At 54.2% G+C, this 20,152-nt stretch overlaps 2 protein-coding genes across 5 annotated transcripts in view; both read left to right on the plus strand.

Annotated features, from left to right (window-relative positions):
• SLC26A11 (solute carrier family 26 member 11) overlaps window positions 1-4,164 on the plus strand; it is a 27,021-nt gene extending 22,857 nt beyond the window's left edge. Inside the window, exon 17 of the transcript XR_004499753.1 lies at window positions 4,149-4,164. The gene's annotated coding sequence lies outside the window, so the exon portion shown is untranslated. The remainder of the gene's footprint in view (window positions 1-4,148) is intronic.
• RNF213 (ring finger protein 213) overlaps window positions 1-20,152 on the plus strand; it is a 45,108-nt gene that overhangs the window by 14,808 nt on the left and 10,148 nt on the right. For 2 of the 4 annotated variants that reach the window (XM_033518687.1, XM_015645520.3), the window contains 28 exons: window positions 332-490; window positions 768-1,384; window positions 1,670-1,835; window positions 2,341-2,558; window positions 3,030-3,170; window positions 3,241-3,402; window positions 3,823-4,963; window positions 5,442-5,635; window positions 5,970-6,122; window positions 6,779-10,369; window positions 10,461-10,597; window positions 10,878-10,973; window positions 11,347-11,465; window positions 11,560-11,682; window positions 12,258-12,334; window positions 13,106-13,253; window positions 13,554-13,689; window positions 14,108-14,296; window positions 14,722-14,861; window positions 15,278-15,432; window positions 15,760-15,972; window positions 16,340-16,521; window positions 17,170-17,290; window positions 17,388-17,488; window positions 17,721-17,900; window positions 18,237-18,400; window positions 18,487-18,598; window positions 19,207-19,321. In XM_033518687.1, coding sequence (XP_033374578.1) covers window positions 332-490; window positions 768-1,384; window positions 1,670-1,835; window positions 2,341-2,558; window positions 3,030-3,170; window positions 3,241-3,402; window positions 3,823-4,963; window positions 5,442-5,635; window positions 5,970-6,122; window positions 6,779-10,369; window positions 10,461-10,597; window positions 10,878-10,973; window positions 11,347-11,465; window positions 11,560-11,682; window positions 12,258-12,334; window positions 13,106-13,253; window positions 13,554-13,689; window positions 14,108-14,296; window positions 14,722-14,861; window positions 15,278-15,432; window positions 15,760-15,972; window positions 16,340-16,521; window positions 17,170-17,290; window positions 17,388-17,488; window positions 17,721-17,900; window positions 18,237-18,400; window positions 18,487-18,598; window positions 19,207-19,321 — 9,050 coding nt within the window. Of the gene's footprint in view, window positions 1-331; window positions 491-767; window positions 1,385-1,669; window positions 1,836-2,340; window positions 2,559-3,029; window positions 3,171-3,240; window positions 3,403-3,822; window positions 4,964-5,441; window positions 5,636-5,969; window positions 6,123-6,778; window positions 10,370-10,460; window positions 10,598-10,877; window positions 10,974-11,346; window positions 11,466-11,559; window positions 11,683-12,257; window positions 12,335-13,105; window positions 13,254-13,553; window positions 13,690-14,107; window positions 14,297-14,721; window positions 14,862-15,277; window positions 15,433-15,759; window positions 15,973-16,339; window positions 16,522-17,169; window positions 17,291-17,387; window positions 17,489-17,720; window positions 17,901-18,236; window positions 18,401-18,486; window positions 18,599-19,206; window positions 19,322-19,822; window positions 20,101-20,152 lie in introns of those variants that run through there. The other 2 variants (XM_033518688.1, XM_033518689.1) reach the window with 2 other exon arrangements.

Raw genomic sequence — 20,152 nt, forward strand, 5'->3', positions numbered from 1 at the left:
TGCAGGGTTTGGGGTGCTCAGGAGGGGATGCAGGGTTTGGGGTGCTCAGGAGGGGATTGCAGGGTTTGGGGTGCTCAGGGGGGGATGCAGGGTCAGGGGTGCTCAGGAGGGGCTGCAGGGTTTGGGGTGCTCAGGAGGGGCTGCAGGGTTTGGGGTGCTCAGGAGGGGCTGCAGGGTTTGGGGTGCTGTCCCTTGGCCTGGGCAGGGAGCTCCCAGCTCCAGTTTGTGTTGTCACTGTGGGGTTTGTGGCTCTGCAGTTCCCAGCCCCAGTCACTCGGGGTGCAGGGTGTGGGAAGTGGCTGCTTTGTGCCTAAGGTGAGTTTTCTTTCAGAGCACCAGCAACGGGCAAGTGAGGAGAAGGAGCTGCTCCAGAGAAGCCTGAGAGAACTGCTGCAGTTGAGGCACGAGGAAGTCACAGAGCTCAGGAGAGAGAAAAAAGCAATAGGAACCTTCCTGAGCATGTGCAGGAAGGTGCAGAAGTCTGTGAGAGGTAGAGTTCTGGGGGAGCAGTCTGAAAGTGGCAACACCAGACAAGAGCATTTTCCTTGCAAATCTCTTGGCTTTGGGAGCAGGTTTGATTCTAAACCCCGAAGTGAGGGTGAGGAGGGCTGGGGAAAGTAACCCAGAGCACTGGGGGGATCAAGTGCATCAAATCACACTTAGAGGGGTCTGCCTGCCTGGAAGCATTTTGTGTCTTGGGGGACAGGGTGAGGTGAGCTGGAGCCAGGCTGGGCACCTGATCTGCCTCTGGCCTGTCTGGTTTACAGTGGATGCAGGTGAAGTGCAGTTCCAACACTCGGAAGATCTTCGCTCTAAAAGGCTGAGTCAAGTTGTGGTGATGGGAAAGAGACCCCTGCAGACCTTCTACAAGCTGAGCCCAGAGATGAAAGAGTTTCTCCACAAAATGCACTCCTTTAAGGACAGCCTGATCTTCCAGCAGCTCTGGGAGGAAGCAGCACAGAAGGCAGGAGAGGAGTATGTGTGTGACTGTCCAGAGGAGGAGGAGGAGGAGGAGGAGGAGGAGGAGGAGGAGATTGTTCCTGAGCTGGACCTCGATGATGTTTTGAGCAGCATGATCCGCCCTTGCTTTGACAGCTATGCAATGCTGTATGATGATCTCAGGTCAGGAAATCTCACACTTTCTGCAGTTGATAGAATTTTCCGTGAATTCACAAATCATCCTGAAGATCTCAGAGGAGAGCTGAACATCATCTGTGGGCTCTGGCCTGCAGAAGACAGAGGCTGGATTGACCAGCGGGTCCAGCAGATCCAGCAGTACCATGAAATGCATTTAACCTTTGATGCTGCCAAGATCATTGCCCAGGTCAAAGAGAGTTTGGGGCTCTCTGGTGACTTCAGTATCCTGGAAAACCTGTTGCACATAGTAAGTACCCCTGACTTTGGCTCTGTACTGTCAGGGTGTTGGCTAAATTTGAACCTTCCCACAAGTGTATCCCAGGCTGTCAAGAGCTGTTCCTTTGTGCCAAAATGCTTATTTGAGGTACAAAATCAGATCTTCCAGGTACTTTTGGGCAGTCATTCCTTTGAGAGGTGATGATACTGCTCTGTTGGGGTGTGGTTTTGCAGAGGGCTTTCCTTTCCCTGCTGCAGAACCAGTGGCATTTCCCAGCTCCAGGCTCAGTGTGTGTTTGCACCACTTGCTTTCCAGACAGAAAAGCTTGAATCCTACAAGACCCAGAAGCTGGATTCCATCAGCCCTGAGCTCGTGGAAGCCAAGAAGCTGCTGCAGGGGATCACTGTGCCCCGCCGTGGCTGCCTGAAGGAGCTGGCCCAGCAGAAGGAGTTTGTCTGCTGGGTGAGAGAGGCACTGAAAGGTGTGTGCTGCTCAGCCAGGAGTGAGACACAGAGTGCTGGGAGGGATGGCAGCTTGTGTGGGGCAGAAGGAACACTGAATCCCTGACCCATCTGCTTTGTGCCTTTGTGATTTCTGGTGCTGCTGGTTCCATCTCGGGTGGGCTGTGGTGTGGAAGGTGCTGTGGGGACCCTTCAAACGTGGCCCTGCAGTGTGGGCTGCTGCAGCACACAGTGACCACCCTGCTGGGAGCTGGGCTGGGCCAGGAGCAGCTGCTGCTGCTCACTCCAGAGCTGTTCCAGAGGATGGAGTTGTGTCTGTCTGGCCTGCACAGACCCCTCAGGCACTGCTCCCATCCTGGCTGGGGATCCGGGTCCTGTGGATGGATGGATGGCCTGGAACGCTGATGGGGAGAGGGCACCTGCACAGGAGCTGCTGTTCAAAGCCTTCCTCCTGTGTTTCCTGTGGTGAGGGGTGGTGTCCAGGCTGCCTCATGCATTTCCCACTCCTGGGTCGCCTCATTTCAGACATCAATGAGCTGAAGGTGTTTGTTGACCTGGCGTCCATCTCGGCGGGGGAGAACGACATGGACGTGGACCGTGTGGCCTGTTTCCATGGCACTGTGCACGGCTACTCCTCCCTGCTCTACGAGCTCCACCACCACTCGGGCTTCCAGGACTTCATGCGCTGCCTGCAGAAGCTGTGGCGAGCCCTGGACAGCGATGAGACCCTCCCTGAGAAACTGGTGAGTTCTGCTGGAGCTGCATCCTCCTGTGATGGCTGGAAGTTGGACTGCACTGGGCAAATGGCAGTGTGGGGACATCGCTGCAGCTCTTGTTAGTGGAGGAAAACATCCCATGTTTCTGTGGCACAGAAGTTCACTGCAGCAGCTGTGAGTGAAGCACAGGTTTCCCCAGGGCACTGCAAGGCTTTCCAGTGCCATGGGCTGTAGCTTGGCTTGTGCAGGTTTGGTGGTGTGAAAGAGGGGAGGCAGATGCCTGGGAACTCTTATCCTTGTGCAGCAAGAGGTGTTGGAGCACTGTGGGCTCTGTTCAGCCTCCTGGAGTGGGTAAGGAGGAGCTGTGCAGAAAGAGCAGGCTGCAGCCAGTACTCATTCCTTTCTTTCTTCCCCATCACAAAAGCCTTGTGGCAGCCCCAGCCGGAGGTTCTGGATTTCAGAGCAGTCAGGGCACTGCTGTGTCTCCTCTCCCCACAGCGTGCCTCGGCCCAGCACCTGGAGTGGCTGAAGACGGTGAAGGAGAGCCATGGCTCTGTGGAGCTGTCCTCGCTGTCCCTGGCAGCTGCCATCAACAGCAGAGGGGTTTATGTGCTCAGGGCACCGGCTGATGGCCAGAAGGTGAGAGCACCCACTGCCCCTCCTGCCTGGGGTGCTGCCCCAGCCCCACTGACAGTTTCTGCTCTGGCAGCTCTCCTTGGACAGTGTCCTGCGCTTCACCCTCCCGGGGAGCTCGGGGGACGCCGACGCCTCCTGGAAATACTCGCTGGCAGAGCTCCGCGAGCTGCAGAACAAACTGATGCTCATGTCAGCCAAGGGAGAGCAAGGCCTGGAGGTGGAGAGGTTCTCTGAGGTCAGATTCCACAGCCAGGGGGTTGCTGCTGTTGGGGCCAGGGCTGGATTTTCCCTCCAGCAGGAGCTTTTAAGGCTGTGGAGTTGCTGGGGGTGGTGGTCACGGGCACCTGGGTGTTCCTGCCTGCGGTTCCCTGTTAAGGTGGAACTAAGCTGGAGACAGAACAGTGAGCTGGTGGCCTTGTCCTCTGGCTGCACTGGGGATTGTCCTGGCTGGCAGCATCTCTGTACTTCTGTAGCAACCTGGGAGCTCCTTACTGATCTCCTGGGGATGTAAAAAGTCACAGAGAGTCTGTGGTTGCTGTACAAGGCCTGACACACCTTGGGACCAAAGACTTTCTCTTCATTGAATGTCTTTCCAGTGGTTTCATGGCTGAAACTTGTAAATCAGCTTGTTTCTGTCTCCTCTGTTCTCACACAGGTCTTTTCCAATGTCCAGAGACTCGCCCAGGCCTTTATAGATCTTTACTCAGCTGGGAACATGCTTTTCCGCTCCTGGCTTGCCCAGGTGTATTGTTCACCCCACAGAGAATCCTGTGTCCTTATAGACTTCTCCCTGGCCCCCATCCCAGTGCTGGAAGGGCAAGGGGACATGGCAGCTGTGCTCCCTGCCCTCTGCAAGACCATGGAGAGTTTCCTGGAGAGCTGGAAAAGCTTCATGTACGCAAAGCGATTTGAGCACTTCTACCTGAACTACTACAGCGCGGAGCAGCTGGTGTACCTGTGCTCGGAGCTGGGCAGGGGCAGCCCCAGCCAGGCTGCCCTCATGATGCTCTCCTTCCTCAGCCCCCACTGCACCGAGCAGGACGTCCTCGGGGCCCTCGGGAGCCGGGGGCCTCCCAGCTCAGGGAAGGCTGGGTCTGACTTCCAGGTGCTGCTGGACGGGGAGAAGGACCTGAGTGCCCGGCTGGAGCACATCTGGGAGTGCTACATGAGCAACATGGGCTCCTTCCTCCCCAACTGCCTGGACATCGACACACTGGGCGTGTGGCTGAAGAACCTGGCCAGCAGGGACGGGGAGCGTGTCAGCAGGGACTTCCCTCAGGACCTGCTCCGTGTGGGCCAGCCCAACCTCATCACCTGCCCTCGCTCCGAGGTGCTCAGCTCTGCCCTGGCCATTTACATGAACAGCCCCGAGCAGCCCCTTCCCAGCTTCGACGAGGTCCTGCTGTGCACGGCCCGGAGCAGTGCGGAGCAGGTGGGGCTGTTCCTGCGCAGGTGCCTCATTCCCTGCCGCGGGGGGAGCAGGATTTACACCATGCTGTACGCGGATGAGCTGAGCTACGACGTCAGCCGCAGGGCAGAGGAGCTGTTCCAACACCTGCAGCGCTACAACAGCTCCTACCGCCTCATCATCCTGTGCAACTGCGAGCGGGAGAACAGCTACCTGCCCTCTGCCTTCAGCCACTGCAAGGTGCACATGATTCCCCAGAGGTCCCGGGCAGAGATCCAGCAGTACCTGCAGCGCCATTTCCGCGTGGCTCAGTTCACCAGCTCGGCCGCCGCCGTGTTCAGGGAGCACATGTGCGTTGGGATTGTGTCCTCCAAAAGAGCTGGCATGGGTAAGGTGGCACGTGCAGGGTGGGCTCTGCTGGGAGCTCAAAACCAGAGCGGGGTTCACCTTGCTGGGTTTTGTGTCCAGGCTTTAGGTATCTTGGTGAAAAAGAGCAGTTCAGGCTGGTCAGTGCGGTGAGGTGAAAGCTGGAAGTCCCCTGGTTTGACTTTAGAAACAAGCACAAAATAGAATAGATTCAAGTCCTAAAGTAGTAAAGTCCTAAAGAAATAAAGTCCTAAAGAAGTAAAGCTTCTCTCAGGCAGTGGAAGGAAAACAAACCACATGGACAACAGGAGCAGTGTGCTGGATTCCAGCCTCCAGCTGCTCAAACCAGATTTAAACTTTCTTCTGGAATGCCTTTAAGGAAGTTTCAGAGAATTAGGGTGTGGGGCACTTAAACATTTTAGTTCCTTCTGTCTGTTACGGTCTTAATGTGATGTATCTGATATTGATGGCTTTAGTTCTTGTGGTGTTTTTTATGACAGGGAAATCTCTGTATGTGAAGAGGCTGCATGAGAGACTGCAAGAAGTGCAGCCTGACTGTAAAGAGCTCCTGAAAACCATCAGACTGATTGAACCAGAAGTGGATGAAGATAAAGTGCTGAAATCTCTCCTGCCTTATCTGAAGAGAGAGCACCAGACAAAGCCCATGATATTCCATTTTGATATCACCTCCTCAGTGAGTACATCCCTCCCACAGCTGCCTTGTCCTGCAGGTCCTGTGTGGACCCTTGCAGGAGCTTTCCTAAAGCTCTTGTTTCTCAATTAGCCATTTCCCTAGCATTTCTAATTATTGTGTAAATAACACAAATACCATCGAGGTGATTGAACTCTGGAACAGCTGCCCAAAGAAGCTCTAGAGTCTCCATCCTTGAAGAGATTAAAAACCTGACTGAATGTGGCTCTGGGCAGCTGGGCAGAGAGCAGAAAGCCTTCCCACCCTCAGCTGTGATTCTGTGAAGTTGTGATGGGTAAATAAAGAGGAAGTGCCTTGGTATCTCTTCTTGTGACAGGTGCAGCGTGGGATCCCAGAGTTTCTCTTCAAGCTGTTGGTTTTGCAGTACCTGACAGATAATAATGGCAATATGTGGCTACGGCAGAAGTGTCACCTGTACATCATTGAAATCCTGGAGGTGTCCCCAGTGCCAAAGAAAGCAGCCAGACCTGTATGTACCAGCAATGTTCCCTTCCTGGGAACTTCTCAGTCACTTTGCATGTGTTTGTACCTAGCTGTGGTGACACTGTAACTGTAAACACAGCACAGGAGTTCCCTGTTTCATTGGGGGTGTGCTGTATCCCATAACAAACTGCTGGCCCTGTACAAAGTGACATAAAAGCCAGACACCAAATGAGGCCTGTCCAGTTTCCTTGGGTTGGTGATTTCTGAAGGCCTGTTAATCCACGCCTCACTGCCCCCTCTGTGACATTTAGAGGAAACATAAAAATGCAAAATCTAATCTCCCTCCTGTTAATTTGAAGTGTTTGAAGGTAGGGGAATGTTTATATGCAGCTGTTAGAACAGAGTGTAGAAGTGACTGCAATAAATACAAACAGTTTCTTGGGTTTAGTTTTCTTTGAAGTAGCTCCGAGAAGGGGCTGGAGGTGATGCCAGGCTCATGTTCCTGGAAGGAAAATGTAGGAGGGAATAGGATTTGTTGGTGCACTTTAAGCGGAAGAATTGCTGCACAGGGGAAAAGGCTGGCTCCTCTTCCTCAGGTGTGTGTCTTTAGACAAGGAGACTGTTAAGAACAGATTAATGAAGCTGGTGAAGATTGAGCTACAGCTCTGTGATGACCTTTTATTTTCTTTTTCTCTTCTCCAGATGTCAGTGAGCCAGAAGTATCACTTCTTGGATGTGTTCCCTAAAATAACATGCAAGTCTCCCAAAGAAGTGCTAGAAATGGAGACACTTGGGAGCCGTTCTGGGGATGTTTCGAACCTGGGAATGGACAAGGAGGAATTCTGCAGCGAGGCTTTCCAGAGACCCTTCCAGTACCTGAAGAGGTTTGACCAGGGCTGTGACTTGGACACGTTCTGCTACGAGGCGCTGTCGGTGGAGGGCAGCCCTGCAGAATGTCTGCAGCTCTTCCTCCTGCACTGCGGGGTCGTGGATCCCTCCTGGGCAGAGCTCCGCAACTTCACCTGGTTCCTCAACATTCAGCTGAGAGACTGCGAGGCTTCTGTCTTTTGCAACCCTGACTTTGTCCAGGACACTTTGAATGGTTTCAAGAACTTTGTGGTTGGCTTCATGATTTTAATGGCGCGGGATTTTGCGACGCCCTCGCTGAACATTTCCGACCAGAGCTCAGGAAGACAGCCCTCCTGCCTGGAGAACGTGGCGGAGGAAGATCTGCTCCCTTTCCGCATCAGGAAGAAGTGGGAGTCGGAGCCCCATCCCTATCTGTTTTTCAACGAGGATCGTGTGTCCATGACATTCATTGGTTTCCACTTCCAGCAGATCAGGAATCGCATCGATGCCATCAATCCTCTGAACGGCAATGTCATCAAGCAGGACATCATGACCCCCGAGCTGTACCAGGGCTTGTTACTGCAGAAGGTTCCCTTCAACGTGCCCTTCGACCAGCTGCCCCGCGAGGAGAAGCTCGAGAGGCTCTGCATGGTGCTGGGGCTCCCCTGGGTGTTCGACCCCGACGAGACGTACGAGCTCACCACGGACAACGTGCTGAAAATCTTGGCCATCGAGATGCGATTCCGCTGCAACATCCCGGTCGTCATCATGGGAGAAACGGGCTGTGGGAAGACCAGGCTGGTGAAGTTCCTGTGCCAGTTACGCAGAAGCTTTGTGGAGGTGGAGAACATGAAGCTGGTCAAGGTTCACGGAGGTACCACTGCAGAGATGATCTACGCCAGGGTCAGAGAAGCAGAAGCCCTGGCTAAATCCAACAAGGAGCAGCACGGGTTGGACACCGTCCTCTTTTTCGACGAAGCCAACACCACGGAGGCCGTGAGCAGCATCAAGGAGGTTCTGTGTGACCGCACGGTGCAGGGGAAGCCGTTGGCCCCTGGCTCCGGCCTGCGGATCATCGCAGCCTGCAATCCCTACCGCAAGCACACGGACAGGATGATCCAGCGCCTGGAGCTGGCTGGCCTGGGCTACCGGGTCAAGGCCGACGACAGCAGGGAGAAGCTGGGGTCCATCCCGCTGAGACAGCTGGTGTACCGCGTGCACGCGCTCCCGCCCAGCATGATCCCGCTGGTGTGGGACTTCGGGCAGCTCAACAACAGCGCCGAGAAGATGTACATCCAGCAGATCGTGCAGCGCGCGGCGGAGCAGCTGCCCATGGCCAGGGACGAGGTGAGGACGGTCACAGAGGTGCTCTTTGCCTCCCAGCAGTACATGAGGCGGAGGGACGACGAGTGCGGCTTCGTCAGCCTGCGGGACGTGGAGCGCTGCATGGAGGTGTTCAAGTGGTTTTACGGGCACAGCCAGCTGCTGCTGAGGGAGCTGGAGAAGTACCTGGCCGAGAGGAAAGGTCCCAAGGGCAGCGGAGACAGGAACAGCGTCATCTGGTCCTTGGTGCTGGCGGTCGGGGTCTGCTACCACGCGTCCCTGGAAAGGAAGGAGCCGTACAGGACTGCCATCAGCCAGGTCCTCCCAAAGCCTTACGATACCCAGAAAAAGATTTTGGAAGAAATCACTCTGATGCAGGACTTATTCCTGAGTGGGGTGCCACTCCGGGATACCATAGCAAGGAACTTGGCCTTGAAGGAAAATGTCTTCATGATGGTCATCTGTATTGAGCTGAAAATCCCTCTTTTTCTTGTCGGGAAGCCTGGGAGCTCCAAATCCCTGGCAAAAACCATCGTGGCCGATGCTATGCAGGGCCAAGCAGCTCATTCTGATCTGTTCAAGGACCTGAAGCAGATCCATCTGGTGTCTTTTCAGTGCAGCCCCCTCTCCACTCCAGAGGGAATCATAGGCACTTTCAAGCACTGTGCTCGATTCCAGGAAGGGAAGAACTTGGAGGAGTATGTGTCAGTGGTGGTTTTGGATGAGATTGGGCTGGCAGAAGACTCTCCCAAAATGCCCTTGAAGACTTTGCATCCACTTTTGGAGGATGGCTGCATAGATGATGTCCCTCTTCCTCACAAAAAGGTTGGCTTCATCGGGATTTCCAACTGGGCTTTGGACCCTGCCAAGATGAATCGAGGCATCTTTGTGTCCCGTGGGGACCCCAGCAGAGAGGAGCTCATCGAGAGCGCAAAGGGCATTTGCAGCTCGGCACGAGGGGCTTTGCAGAAGGTCGAGCAGTATTTCCATCACTTTGCAGATGCATATGAAAACATTTGCAAGACCCAGGACAGGGAGTTCTTTGGCCTGCGTGACTACTACAGCCTCATAAAGATGTTTTTTGCCTTAGCTAAGAGCTCCAAGAGCGAGCCCACGCCTCAGGACATCGCCGCAATGGTTCTTCGTAACTTCGGTGGCAAAGATGATGTCAATGCCTTGGAAATATTCACCTCCAAGTTGCTGGAAAAAGGGGAGATACATGCTCATGATATCAGTAGGATAGAGCTGATCCGCCAGAACATTTACAGCAGTGCTGAGGATGGGGACTGCAGGTACCTGCTTGTGTTGACCGAGAACTACGCGGCGCTGCAGATCCTCCAGCAGGCTTTCTTCACTGACCAACAGCAGCCGGAGATCATCTTTGGCTCCAGTTTTCCTAAGGACCAAGAATACACCCAGATATGCAGGAACATCAACCGAGTGAAGGTCTGCATGGAAACTGGCCAGATGGTCGTGCTCCTCAACCTGCAGAACCTCTACGAGAGCCTGTACGACGCCCTCAACCAGTACTACGTGTACCTGGCTGGGCAGAAGTACGTGGATTTGGGGCTGGGCACCCACCGGGTGAAGTGCCGGGTGCACCCCAGGTTCCGCCTGATCGTCATCGAGGAGAAGGAGGTGGTGTACAAGCACTTCCCCATCCCGCTCATCAACCGGCTGGAGAAGCACTACCTGGACATCAGCACCGTGCTGGACAGGGCCCAGAGGGAGGCCGTGCGGGAGCTGGAGCGCTGGGTGCGGGACTTCACGGCGGTCAACACGGAGGAGCACTTCATCAGCCAGCAGCAGTACAGCCCCGCAGACGTCTTCGTGGGCTACCACGCCAACACGTGCGCCTCGCTGGTGCTGCAGGGCACGCAGCTCCTGCGCCCGGCCTGCGCGCCCGCCGAGCTCCTGCCCCGCGTCACCGAGCGGGCACGGCTGGCCCTGCTCAACTGTGCCACCCCCGACGCCGTCATCCGCCTCTGCAGCTCCGTGGGGCTGTTCATGGCGCACTCCCTGGCCCACACCTACTTCAGGCAGCAGCAGCACACGTCCTTCGCGGATTTCCTGGGCGCCCAGCTGCGCGCCGGGGACGGGCCCCGGGCGGCCTTCACCGAGGTGAGTCCGGGCCGCTCCCGGAGCTCCTGCCCCGCGCCCGGGGCTGCAGCACGGCTGGGGCTGTGCCCCATGGCTGCCCCTCTCTGCACAGGTCACCACCTTCTCACGCCTGCTCACCAGTGGTGATGCTGCCTGTCTGGAGAGGGAGGTGCAGGGCAGGGCCCACAGGCTCCAGATCCTGTTCCTGCAGCAGTTTGACACCGAGTATTCCTTCCTGAAGGGCATCCGGTGAGTCTGGGCCGGGGTTTTCCTGCTTGGAACAGACTGTCAGCTGTGTGGAACTGCGTGGGCAGAGCAGTTGGAGTGGCACATATGGAAAAGAGAGGCTGTGCTGGCAGTGGGCTGGCTTGGGACAAACCTTATCAGCTCCATCACACGAGATGGGCTTTGGTGTTCTTCTCTCTCCTCCTGCAGCAGCCACAGCCAATGTGGAGCAACCGGTTCTGTGGCCTTTAATGTTTGATCTTTACACTTTGTGATTTCTGTTAAATCTCTTTTCGCTCTTCAGCGATTTCCTGGATGCTACTTCAGGAAATAAAGTCCTCATTATTCAGACAGACTTCGAAGATGGCTCTCGGGATGCCCAGCTCATCGCCTCAGCCAAGTGAGTTGGGCATGGAGGGGTTCAGTTCTACCAGGCCACTCCTCACTGTTTGGTTATTGGTGCTGTTTGGGGATCTCCCACATCCTTTATTCTGTAGCAGAATGAATCTAAACGCACTAATTGTATTTCAAATAATCCATAACCCAAGTCAGAATAAGCTAAGATGGGTCACATGAGCAGATAATCCCCTTTGAAGTGCAATTTCTGGCCACTGACTGCAGAAATCCTGAAGAGCTGAGGGTCTGGGATAATTCAGGGCACAGCTGGAGGTGGCAGCTCAGCACCACAGCTGGGAGGGAGGAGTGGGAGTCACCTGTGTCTGTTCTGGGAGAGGAAATGTGTCCTGGCCACCAGCCTTTGCTCTGTGCTGCAGGTACACTGTTGTCAACGAGATCAACAAGGTGGGCCTGGGGGAGGTCTCTGTCTTTGTTTACTTTATCATGAAGCTTTCCCGGCTGGAAGGAGGAACATCCTACGTGGGCTTCCATGGAGGTGGGTGTGCCCATCTGTCCCTCCTCACTCCTCAGCTGCCTTCAGACAAGTTTCTCTTGCTCACTGGATGACTCCTGCTGTTCTCTGCCTGCAGGGCTGTGGCAGTCGGTGCACATAGACGACCTCCGCAGATCCAAGGACATGATCTCTGACTTGACAGCCCTGCAGAACCTCACCATCAGCCAGGTGTTCTCTGAGGATCCAGGGGAAGCCAGAGGTGAGCTGTGTGCTGGGGAAAGGGGGAGCTGTGCTCCCACACTTGGTGCTGCAGGAACTGACGCCTGGCACAGCGGATCTGATGACTTTCCCTGCTCAGCACCTGGTTTTGGGGGGCTCACCAGATGGCTCCCAACTTTTAGGTCATCAAACAAGTTAATTTGGTATTTTTCCTTTTTTTTTTTTTGACAAAACTGTGGCGTTTGCACTGCTCAGGAGCCTGAGTGCTCTGTCCCAGCACAGGAGGCAGCAGAGGCTGCATGGCAAAGACCACTGACAAGGATCTTCCTTTCCCCTCAGCTTTTTCAGTCTCTCTTTCCTTTCACCACACTGCCTGACAGGAGTCAGGGAGAGCTGAAGGCATTAGCTCAGTGTCACACTTCTTCCAGCTCTTGCTGCACAGCCTGAGCAGCTGTGGCTGTTTGAGAGGTGAACCTCAGCTCCTCATGCAGCTGCTAATGGATCTCTGGCAGATGTTCTGCTGCTCTGGGATGCAGTTGCTAAAATAAACTCTGATCTGACTGATGCAGGAGTGTGCTGCTGCTTTCTAATAAAAATTCTCCACCTTTGCTGCAGCTCTGCCTGCCAGTGGAGAAGCACAGCAGGAAGAGGTGGAGGGTGGAACACCAGTGCCAGGAGCAGAGCACTATCAGGTCAGTTCAGAACACATTTGTTTGCCTCTCAGCTGTCACTGTGGCTCTCTGCTCTGCCATGAGAGGTGCAACCCACTTTTTGTGTCCCCCTTCACCTGAAACCAATATTTGCATTGTGAATGTTGCTGATCAGACACAAGTCCCCCCTCCCCACTGCCCAGTCAAAATCAGCATCACTAAAGAAATAAACCATTCTGAGGACTCTGTATTTTATATATTTTCTATATCATTCCTTAGTGATTTTGTTCAACTGAGTCTTAAAAATCTGCTTTAAGAGTTTCTGTTGCCTTTCTCTGCCTGGAGGTGGGAGCTGTGGTCCTGAGGCTCAGTCCAGCTGTGTGCTCTGAGCTGTGTGCTGGAGCTGGCTGAGGACTTGGCTGTGCTGCAGCCACGTTCACACTGCCCTGTGTGGCCCTGACAGCCTCAGCTGGACATGCCCAGCACCAGGGACATGTAGCATTCCCCAGGAAGGGCAGATTTCCCCTGGTCACGTTGATTATTTTCACTTCTTTCCTCAAACTGCTGAATCTTGGCCCTGCAGGAGTGTTAACTCAGCACAAATCCTGTGTCACGGGCCTGTTTGAAAGGGCCACGGAAGTTTCATCATGTTCTTGACAGCAGAAGAGCTGAGAACGGCAGTGTGAGATGAGGAGAGCTGGGAGCAGGGATGCCAGGCAGCAGACACCTTGAGGGAGCACTGTAAACCTTCCCAGGGTGTGTGCTGGGGACAGGAGCGTCACTCGAGGGGAATGACCTTGTTTTCCTGGGCAGGGTGAGATCCTGGACACCACTGTGCTGCTGAGGACCTGTGTGCAGAGCGCTGTGGGGATGCTGAGGGACCAGAACGAAGACCTGAGTCGAAGCAGGAGGAGAATTGAGATCCTGCTTGGCCTCTTCTCCAAAGAGGATGAGCTGAAAGGTGTGTGCTGCAGGGAGTGTCCCTGGCCATCTGGGGACCACCAAAACATGTCAGTCAGGTCACTGGGGATCCAAAGGTCCTTGCTGTGGTGCAGGTGAGGGGGATGTCCCAAGAATGTGTGTCCATGCTCCCGTGTGCTGGTGGATGTAAGGCTTTTCTGCTCTTCAAGTGGTGGCTTTTTCTCTGGCTGCTTTTTCCCCCACTTGGCCAATTATTGAAACAACTGTCAAATGCTGTTCTTGGTGGGACATTTGGGTCCAATAATAGCAGAGAAAACACAAGTTCCCTGTTGTTTTGTAGCCTCTTTCCTGAAGATAACCAAGGCTCGTCTCTCCAGCCTGTTGAAGAAGCAAGAAGAAAATTCCCTTCACCCCAAAAACTGGGTGCTTCGGGAGGCTTCCAACCTCAGTGCTCTGCAGGAGGCAGGCACCTTCAGGTGAGGACAGCAGCACTGCCCTGTCACCTGCAGCCTTCCAGGAGGAGTCTGCAAGTGGCACCTGTGCAGCAGAGACAGCAGCTTTGTGTGATCTGAACATCTGCAGTGTCAGGCTCCAGTCTGTGCTGGAAACTCTCTGAAGGCAATTTTGGCCTCTCCTGGGGAAGGGTGAATTAGAGCTGAAGGGGCTGTAGTGGGACAGGAGTGCACAAGTGCTTGAGTGGAACAGTGGGATTCCAGGTGAGCCAGGAGTGAGAGAAGTGCAGGGCTTTCCTGTTGGTGGCATTTTTTCCCATAAAGGCAGAATTAGGATTGTGTCATGTGCAAATGTCAGCAGTTTTTCAGGATGGGCACCTCCTGTTTTGCTGATGTTTTTGCTCACATTCCCTCTGGGTTTCTCCATCCCTTTCTCCCAAAGGCACACCCTGTGGAAGCGAGTCCAGAAGGTGGTCACTCCCTTCCTGGCTCTCCTGATCGCTGTCATAGACAGGAATGGCAATCTGGAGCTGCTGGCCAGGCCAGGAGAAAAGTGGGTGACAAACCTGTGGATGTTCATCTTCAGTGACACCAAATTCCTGAATGTCCTTCCTGGAGTGGGGAAGAACAGGTGAGCCCTGGGGGATGAGCAGGAGGGGAGGGCTGAGGAGGGCTGGGCTGGGCTGAGCTGAGCTGAGCTGGGCTGGGCTGGGCTGGGCTGAGCTGGGCTGGGCTGAGCTGGCAGCACTGGGAGCAGCCCAGCACTGGCTCTAATCCTCCACGAGGGCAGCAGGGCACTGCTCACAGTTCAGTCTGTTCCTGCCTGGCCCTGAGTGCTCCTGGGCTTTGTTCTCTGGCCCTTGGCATGTTCCCCCTGCTCAGCCAGCCCCTGCAGCCGTGCCCAGGGAATGCTGCCTGAGGAGGGGCAGGGTGAGCCATGTCAGTCCTGCACTTCCCTCCCCTCCTAGGGTTGCTTTCTGCAGCCTCTCACCTCTGTTGTCTGCACTGTGCTTCCCAAACAAAAGCCTGCTGCATTAATGACCTTCTCACCCCCAGCCCTCAGCCAGAGATAATCCTGGTGCAGAACAACATGATGGTATCTGCTGATGCTGGGAATAAGATGCCCTTCAGCTGGAGGATAAAGGAGTACCTGGAAGAGATGTGGATGGAGGCTCAGTACATCCAAAACACTGAAGGTGAGAGCCTGGCTCCAGCACCTCCATCCCCTGCCCTGTGAGCTCTGGTTTGTCACTGCTGTGCCCTCCTGGCACTGGGGTCACCCTCAGTCCCTCTGTGCTCCTGGGAGCCAGCAGAGTTCTGTGCAGGCAGCTTTTCTTTGTGCTTCTCACCATTCATCTTCCTCACCTATTCTGTGCCCTTGCATTCAAAATGCTGTGGAGCAGCCAAGAGTTAATGACAAGGTGAGATTCCAGAAATAGGACACCGGTGCTGGGCTGACAAGGCCTGGCCTGAGTCCCTCCTCAGTGCCCTGGATGAGGGGAGTGCTGGATGCATCAGTGATTAATGAGCTGTCAGTGTCTCTAGGATAGATGCTGTGTCAAAGCCAGCTTCCTCCCAGGATCCAGCTTTTCTCTGCATCCTCATTTTCCAGGCCATGCTGAGAAGTTTGTGGAATACTTCCAGAAAACTGCCCTGGGAAAATTCATCTCTGCTCTGACTGAGGGAGAAAGGCAGATGCTCTTCCAGTGCTACATCACAGACTTCATTGTCTTGACCATCGGTGTGTCCTCCCAGGAGGAGCTGCAGGTCAGGGGCTGGAGCAGGGGCTGGGAACCCTTTGGGTGGGGAGGAGAGCACGATGCCTGTGAGTGTTTCCTTCTGAGTCAGTCCTGCCTTGGGGAGAATGTTCCTTTGAGACAGCCCAACAGCAGGGGAGCCCAGAGCAGAGCCCTGCACACTGAGTGGCTGCTGGGGTAACTCAGGGCAGCAGCACCTGTGTAAACTGACACATTAAAGGCTGTCTTTGTAGGGAGGCGATTCTCATGTTTCTGAGAATTTTGCCAGGATTTCCAGTACAAAATGAATTCTAAAAGTAGTTTCTCCCCTTTGTTTTTGTGTTTCCCACCCCTGCAGTGCCTGCGTGTGGCGTTCGTGTCCTGCGTTGAGCAGTGGGTGGCAGAGTCCCCCTGGAGAGAGGAGCTGGTGCCCTCCCTGCCCTGGGCACACCTGGCACACAAGCAGTTCAAGAGCCGGCTGCAGAACTTCTCCAGGATCCTGGCTGTGTTCCCCCGTGTGGCTGGCTGCCTCCTGAGCCAGCCAGCCTGCAGAGTTCCACGCCCAGAGATGGTAGAGTCACTGCCAGGCGTTCTGTGCTGCTCAGCCCTGGCAGGGAGCTCTCTCTGCACTGCTCCTCAGTCTCCTCTGGATTTCAGCAGCAGCAGAGGGGGAAGCACAGGCTCAGATTCCTCACAACTGGGAATGATCTGCTGTGTTGTTATTGCTACAAGCAGGTTTTAAAATAGATTGCCCTGCTTTTGCATTAGTTAATAGGACGTGCTAACGAGCCAAGCCACAAACATGAGAACTGCAGAGCTTTAGAGACTCAAGTAGGAGATGATTCAGTAGAACACGTGCTGTAGCAGGCCAGACTGAGAGCCCACGGTCTGTAAATAATTCTGAAATGCTGTGTTCCCTTGGTCCTGTGTGTGTGCAGGTTCTGGACGTGCTGGCTGCAATGGGGTGTGCTGAGGAGCTGGAGAACCAGGTGCAGACAGCCCCCCCTGAGCTGTGGCTGCAGAGAGTGAAGAACCTCCACATGCCCATTGAATTCCTGTGCAAAGAGGAGGGTGCCCAGCGCAGGGGGAGCCACTGCCATCAGCTGCTGAGGGAGCTCAGGTAAGTGCTGGGCTCTGCTCACAGCCCTGCTCTTTGCCTGGCAGTTCACTGGGGCATTGGAGCAGCCTCAAGCTCCTGTGGTGCTGCTTTTCTCAGGCTTTGCAAACCTTTCCAGGTCCCTGCTGGGCTCAATTACATACCAAGCAGCAAGAACCACATTTTTTTTTCCCTCTCATCTCCTGCAGATTCTCTAAATCTGGCAGTATCATCTGGTGCATTCCATCTGGGTTCAGGGGTTATTTAAAACTCTCCTCAGGTTCCTGTTAACCAGCAGAGTCTCCCCACTTCATCCTGTGTGCACAAGGACCCAAGAGATGGGGAATTTCTGCATCTTGTGTTTTGGAAGAAAGCCCAGAGCACTACCCCAGTTTCTCACAGACCTTGTTTCGTTATTTGAAGTGAAGAAAGTGTACCTAATTGCAATTGGTATTTTAAATGTTTTTGCCATAGGAGTTAGAGGTGTGAGAAGGTGTGTGCAGTGGTGCTGGTCCTGCTGCAGTGCTGCCTCCAGGGTTAAGTGCCAGAATGTCACAAAAATCCCTTAGGGCAGGCAAAGGGTAAAGCAGAGGGGTGCAGGAATGCTGTGGAGGGAGCAGCAGGGAGGTGTGAGGCTGGCCTGCAGGGGTGGCAGCGTGCTGTCCTCCCCAGAGCCTGCTGGAGCCGCGTGTTCGCCATGGCGCTCTTTGTGGAACACGTCTTCCTTGGCATCCACGCCCTCATGCCGGAATTCCAGGGCTTGGTGAGGAAATACACTTTGCTTCTCGCCAAGGTGAGCCAAGCTGTGATTTCACCTCTTCCCTGATGGTGGGGATTCTGGTCTCAGGTGCTGTAGCTGAGTCTCTGGGCTTTGTCCTTTCCCCCTGCAGTGTTTCCAGCACGATTCAGACATGAAGTCCCATCCAACCTTTGTTGCAGTGATGACAGTGCTGTGCCAGTGCAAGAACGAGGTCAGCAGCAGGCTCTACAGGTACTGACACTGGGACAGGGGCCAGCAGGGGCATTGCCTGCATTGCCAGCACACCTGTGGCTGCAGTGAAAGCCAGAGGAACAGCAGTGACCCTGTTTGGTTCTGCGTCCTGAGCAGTGAGCCAGCCTGTCCTGCACTGTGCTCCTGGTCCAGCTGCAGCTGAACATCTTGGTGGAGGCTTTTGGGGAGGCAGCACGGAAGAGCTGTGTTCATTGCTGTTTCTGGATTCCAGGCATGGTCTGGAGCCGTGTCCCATCTGCCTGGGAGAGCCAAAGGACCCCATCTGCCTGCCCTGCAACCACGTGTTCTGCCACAAGTGCATCAGCATGTGGCTGGTGCCAGCACAGATGCACTGTCCCTACTGCAGGGTTGCCACAGAGGATGTGGAGTTAGCTGTCTCTGAGGAGCTCAGGTACTCCAGCCACCCTCTCCACGGTGGGAGCCTTGGATGGGGAGGCTTTGTGAGGAAATCCTCAATCTGAGGTGGTCAGCATGAGCAGGGTGAGGGGTGAACTCTGCTTCATCCCTCTGGAACCCAACAGCCTGTTCTGTTCTGTTGTATCCAAAAAAAGGGGAAAGCTGCCTTGGCCTCTGTAAAAACATGGAAATTATAGAATGCTTTGGGTTGGAAGGGACCTGAAGGATCATGTCATTGGGAAGCTGGAAAAGTATCTCCCTTTGGTGACTTTTCCTGTGTGTGTTTGATTCCTCCGTGGTTTCAGAGGTTCTGTGTTTGTTCCCTTCCCAGGGCTGCCATAGCCAAGAACGCCCTGTTCCGGCAGAGGTGCAATAACTTCTTCATCGACGTGGTCACCAGCATGTGCTTCAAGGACAACGAGCCCCCTGAGCCACAGGTGATCCAGGCACTCCTGGATCTGCTCTTTGTTCACAGAAGCCCTGTGAAGGACTCAGGTGAGCTCCCCTCACCCTGGCACTCAGTCTTACAGAGCTGAGTCTGTCAGCACCTTCTCTCACCTGCCAACCGTGTCCTTGCCCAGTGCCCACAGATCACCCTGCTGTCTACACCAAATTCCTGTCCCCGTTTAATGATGAGGTGGATGAAACTCCCATCATCCGCTCCGTGATGCTGAAGCTGCTCCTGAAGTACAGGTGAGCACATCCAGCTGAGGGAGGTTAGGCCAGGCTCAGCTCTGTTCCTCATCAAACCTCACTGCTCTCCTCACCTCCATGGGTTGCACTGAACCTGAACCCCTTTGCATTAGTTGTGCAACTGGGCTGGCTTGCATGGAGCTTGTGCTGCAGGGTGAGCACCTGTGCAAGGTTTACCTGGCTGTTCCTCACCAGCCCTGTGCTGAGGTGGATGCCTGGGTGCTGCAAGGTGGAGCAGTCACTCTGATCTAGGTCAGCAAAGCAAAACTCCTCATTCACAGAGGTTTAATCAGGACTGAGCTTTGTCTGCTCCACAGAGCTCCCCATTCCCACAGAAGCACAGAAGCCCCTTCTCAGGTGTGACCACCTCCTAAATCAGGTGCCTTTTGCCCTGGAAGTGCTCATGGAGCACTGCTGGTGATCAAAGCCCGGCTCAGGCTGTGAAGCCAAACATCACCTGCAAAAACCAGCACAGGAGCTTTTCCAGCTTGCAGGATCCAGAGTGACCCCAGCTGTCACCCAGCCAGCTGTGGGAGCTCTGCTCTGGAGCAGGAGCAGTCCTGTCAGGGTGGCAGCTGTGTGTGTAAGGGTGTCTCTCTCTCCTGTAGCTTCAATGAGGTGAAAGATGAAGTGCAGCGTTACCTGTCCCAGGTGGAGCACAACGAGCTCCTAGAGAAAAATGACAAAAAAGAGCTCTACTTGCTTTTTGTCAACTGCTTGGAGGTAAGAGCTGGGCCATCAAACTGCTGCAGTTTCATGAGTAAAAAAAGCTAAGAACAGAAACCCTTCTGCAATTCTAAGTGTGTTTCTTGTGTATGTAACTATTTTTTCCAATTAGAAAGCCCAAAAGAAGTTGATATCAAATCACCTGGTCAGAATTTGTTCTCAGGAATGAGCCTTGTTTTTCAAGGAAAGGCTTGTGTGTCTTTGCAGTGTTACATAAATTCTTTCCCTTGGACAAATGTCTGGGTCTTAAACTCCAGCACAGGAGTGCAGTAGCCCAGTGCTGAACTGCCTTCTTGTCTCCACAGACACTTAAATTATTGTGCAGAACTTAAATTATTTTACCTTTTGGATTGCTCCCTTTCCTCCCCTTGCATAGCTTTCAGGGCTTTGGACAACCTGAAACAAAAGTGACAGCAGGGGAGAGGTTTTATTACTTACAGTTGTTTTTAAAAAACAATTGTAGTTAAAATCATCCTTTGTGTTCTTGCTGAGGGACAGACAGGTAGAGCTTGGCCTCTTGGAACATGGAATGTGTGTTATTCACAGCCTGCTCCTGCCTCTTGCTCAGCTCCAAGCTTGGGGAATGTGGGACAGCTGGGGCCCATCCTGAAAATGGTGTTTGGTGACATGGCAGAGCTTTAGGATGAGGGGATGTTGGCAGTGGAGTGGAGGGGCAGGGATGGTTTGGAAGGTCAGGGATGGTTTGGAAGGTCAGGGATGGTTTTGGAAGGTCAGGGATGGTTTTGGAGGGTCAGGGGTGGTTTTGGAGGGTCAGGGATGGTTTTGGAGGGTCAGGGATGGTTTTGGAGGGTCAGGGATGGTTTTGGA

Source organism: Parus major, chromosome 18 (assembly GCF_001522545.3).
Source record: "Parus major isolate Abel chromosome 18, Parus_major1.1, whole genome shotgun sequence".
Lineage (NCBI taxonomy): Eukaryota > Metazoa > Chordata > Aves > Passeriformes > Paridae > Parus > Parus major.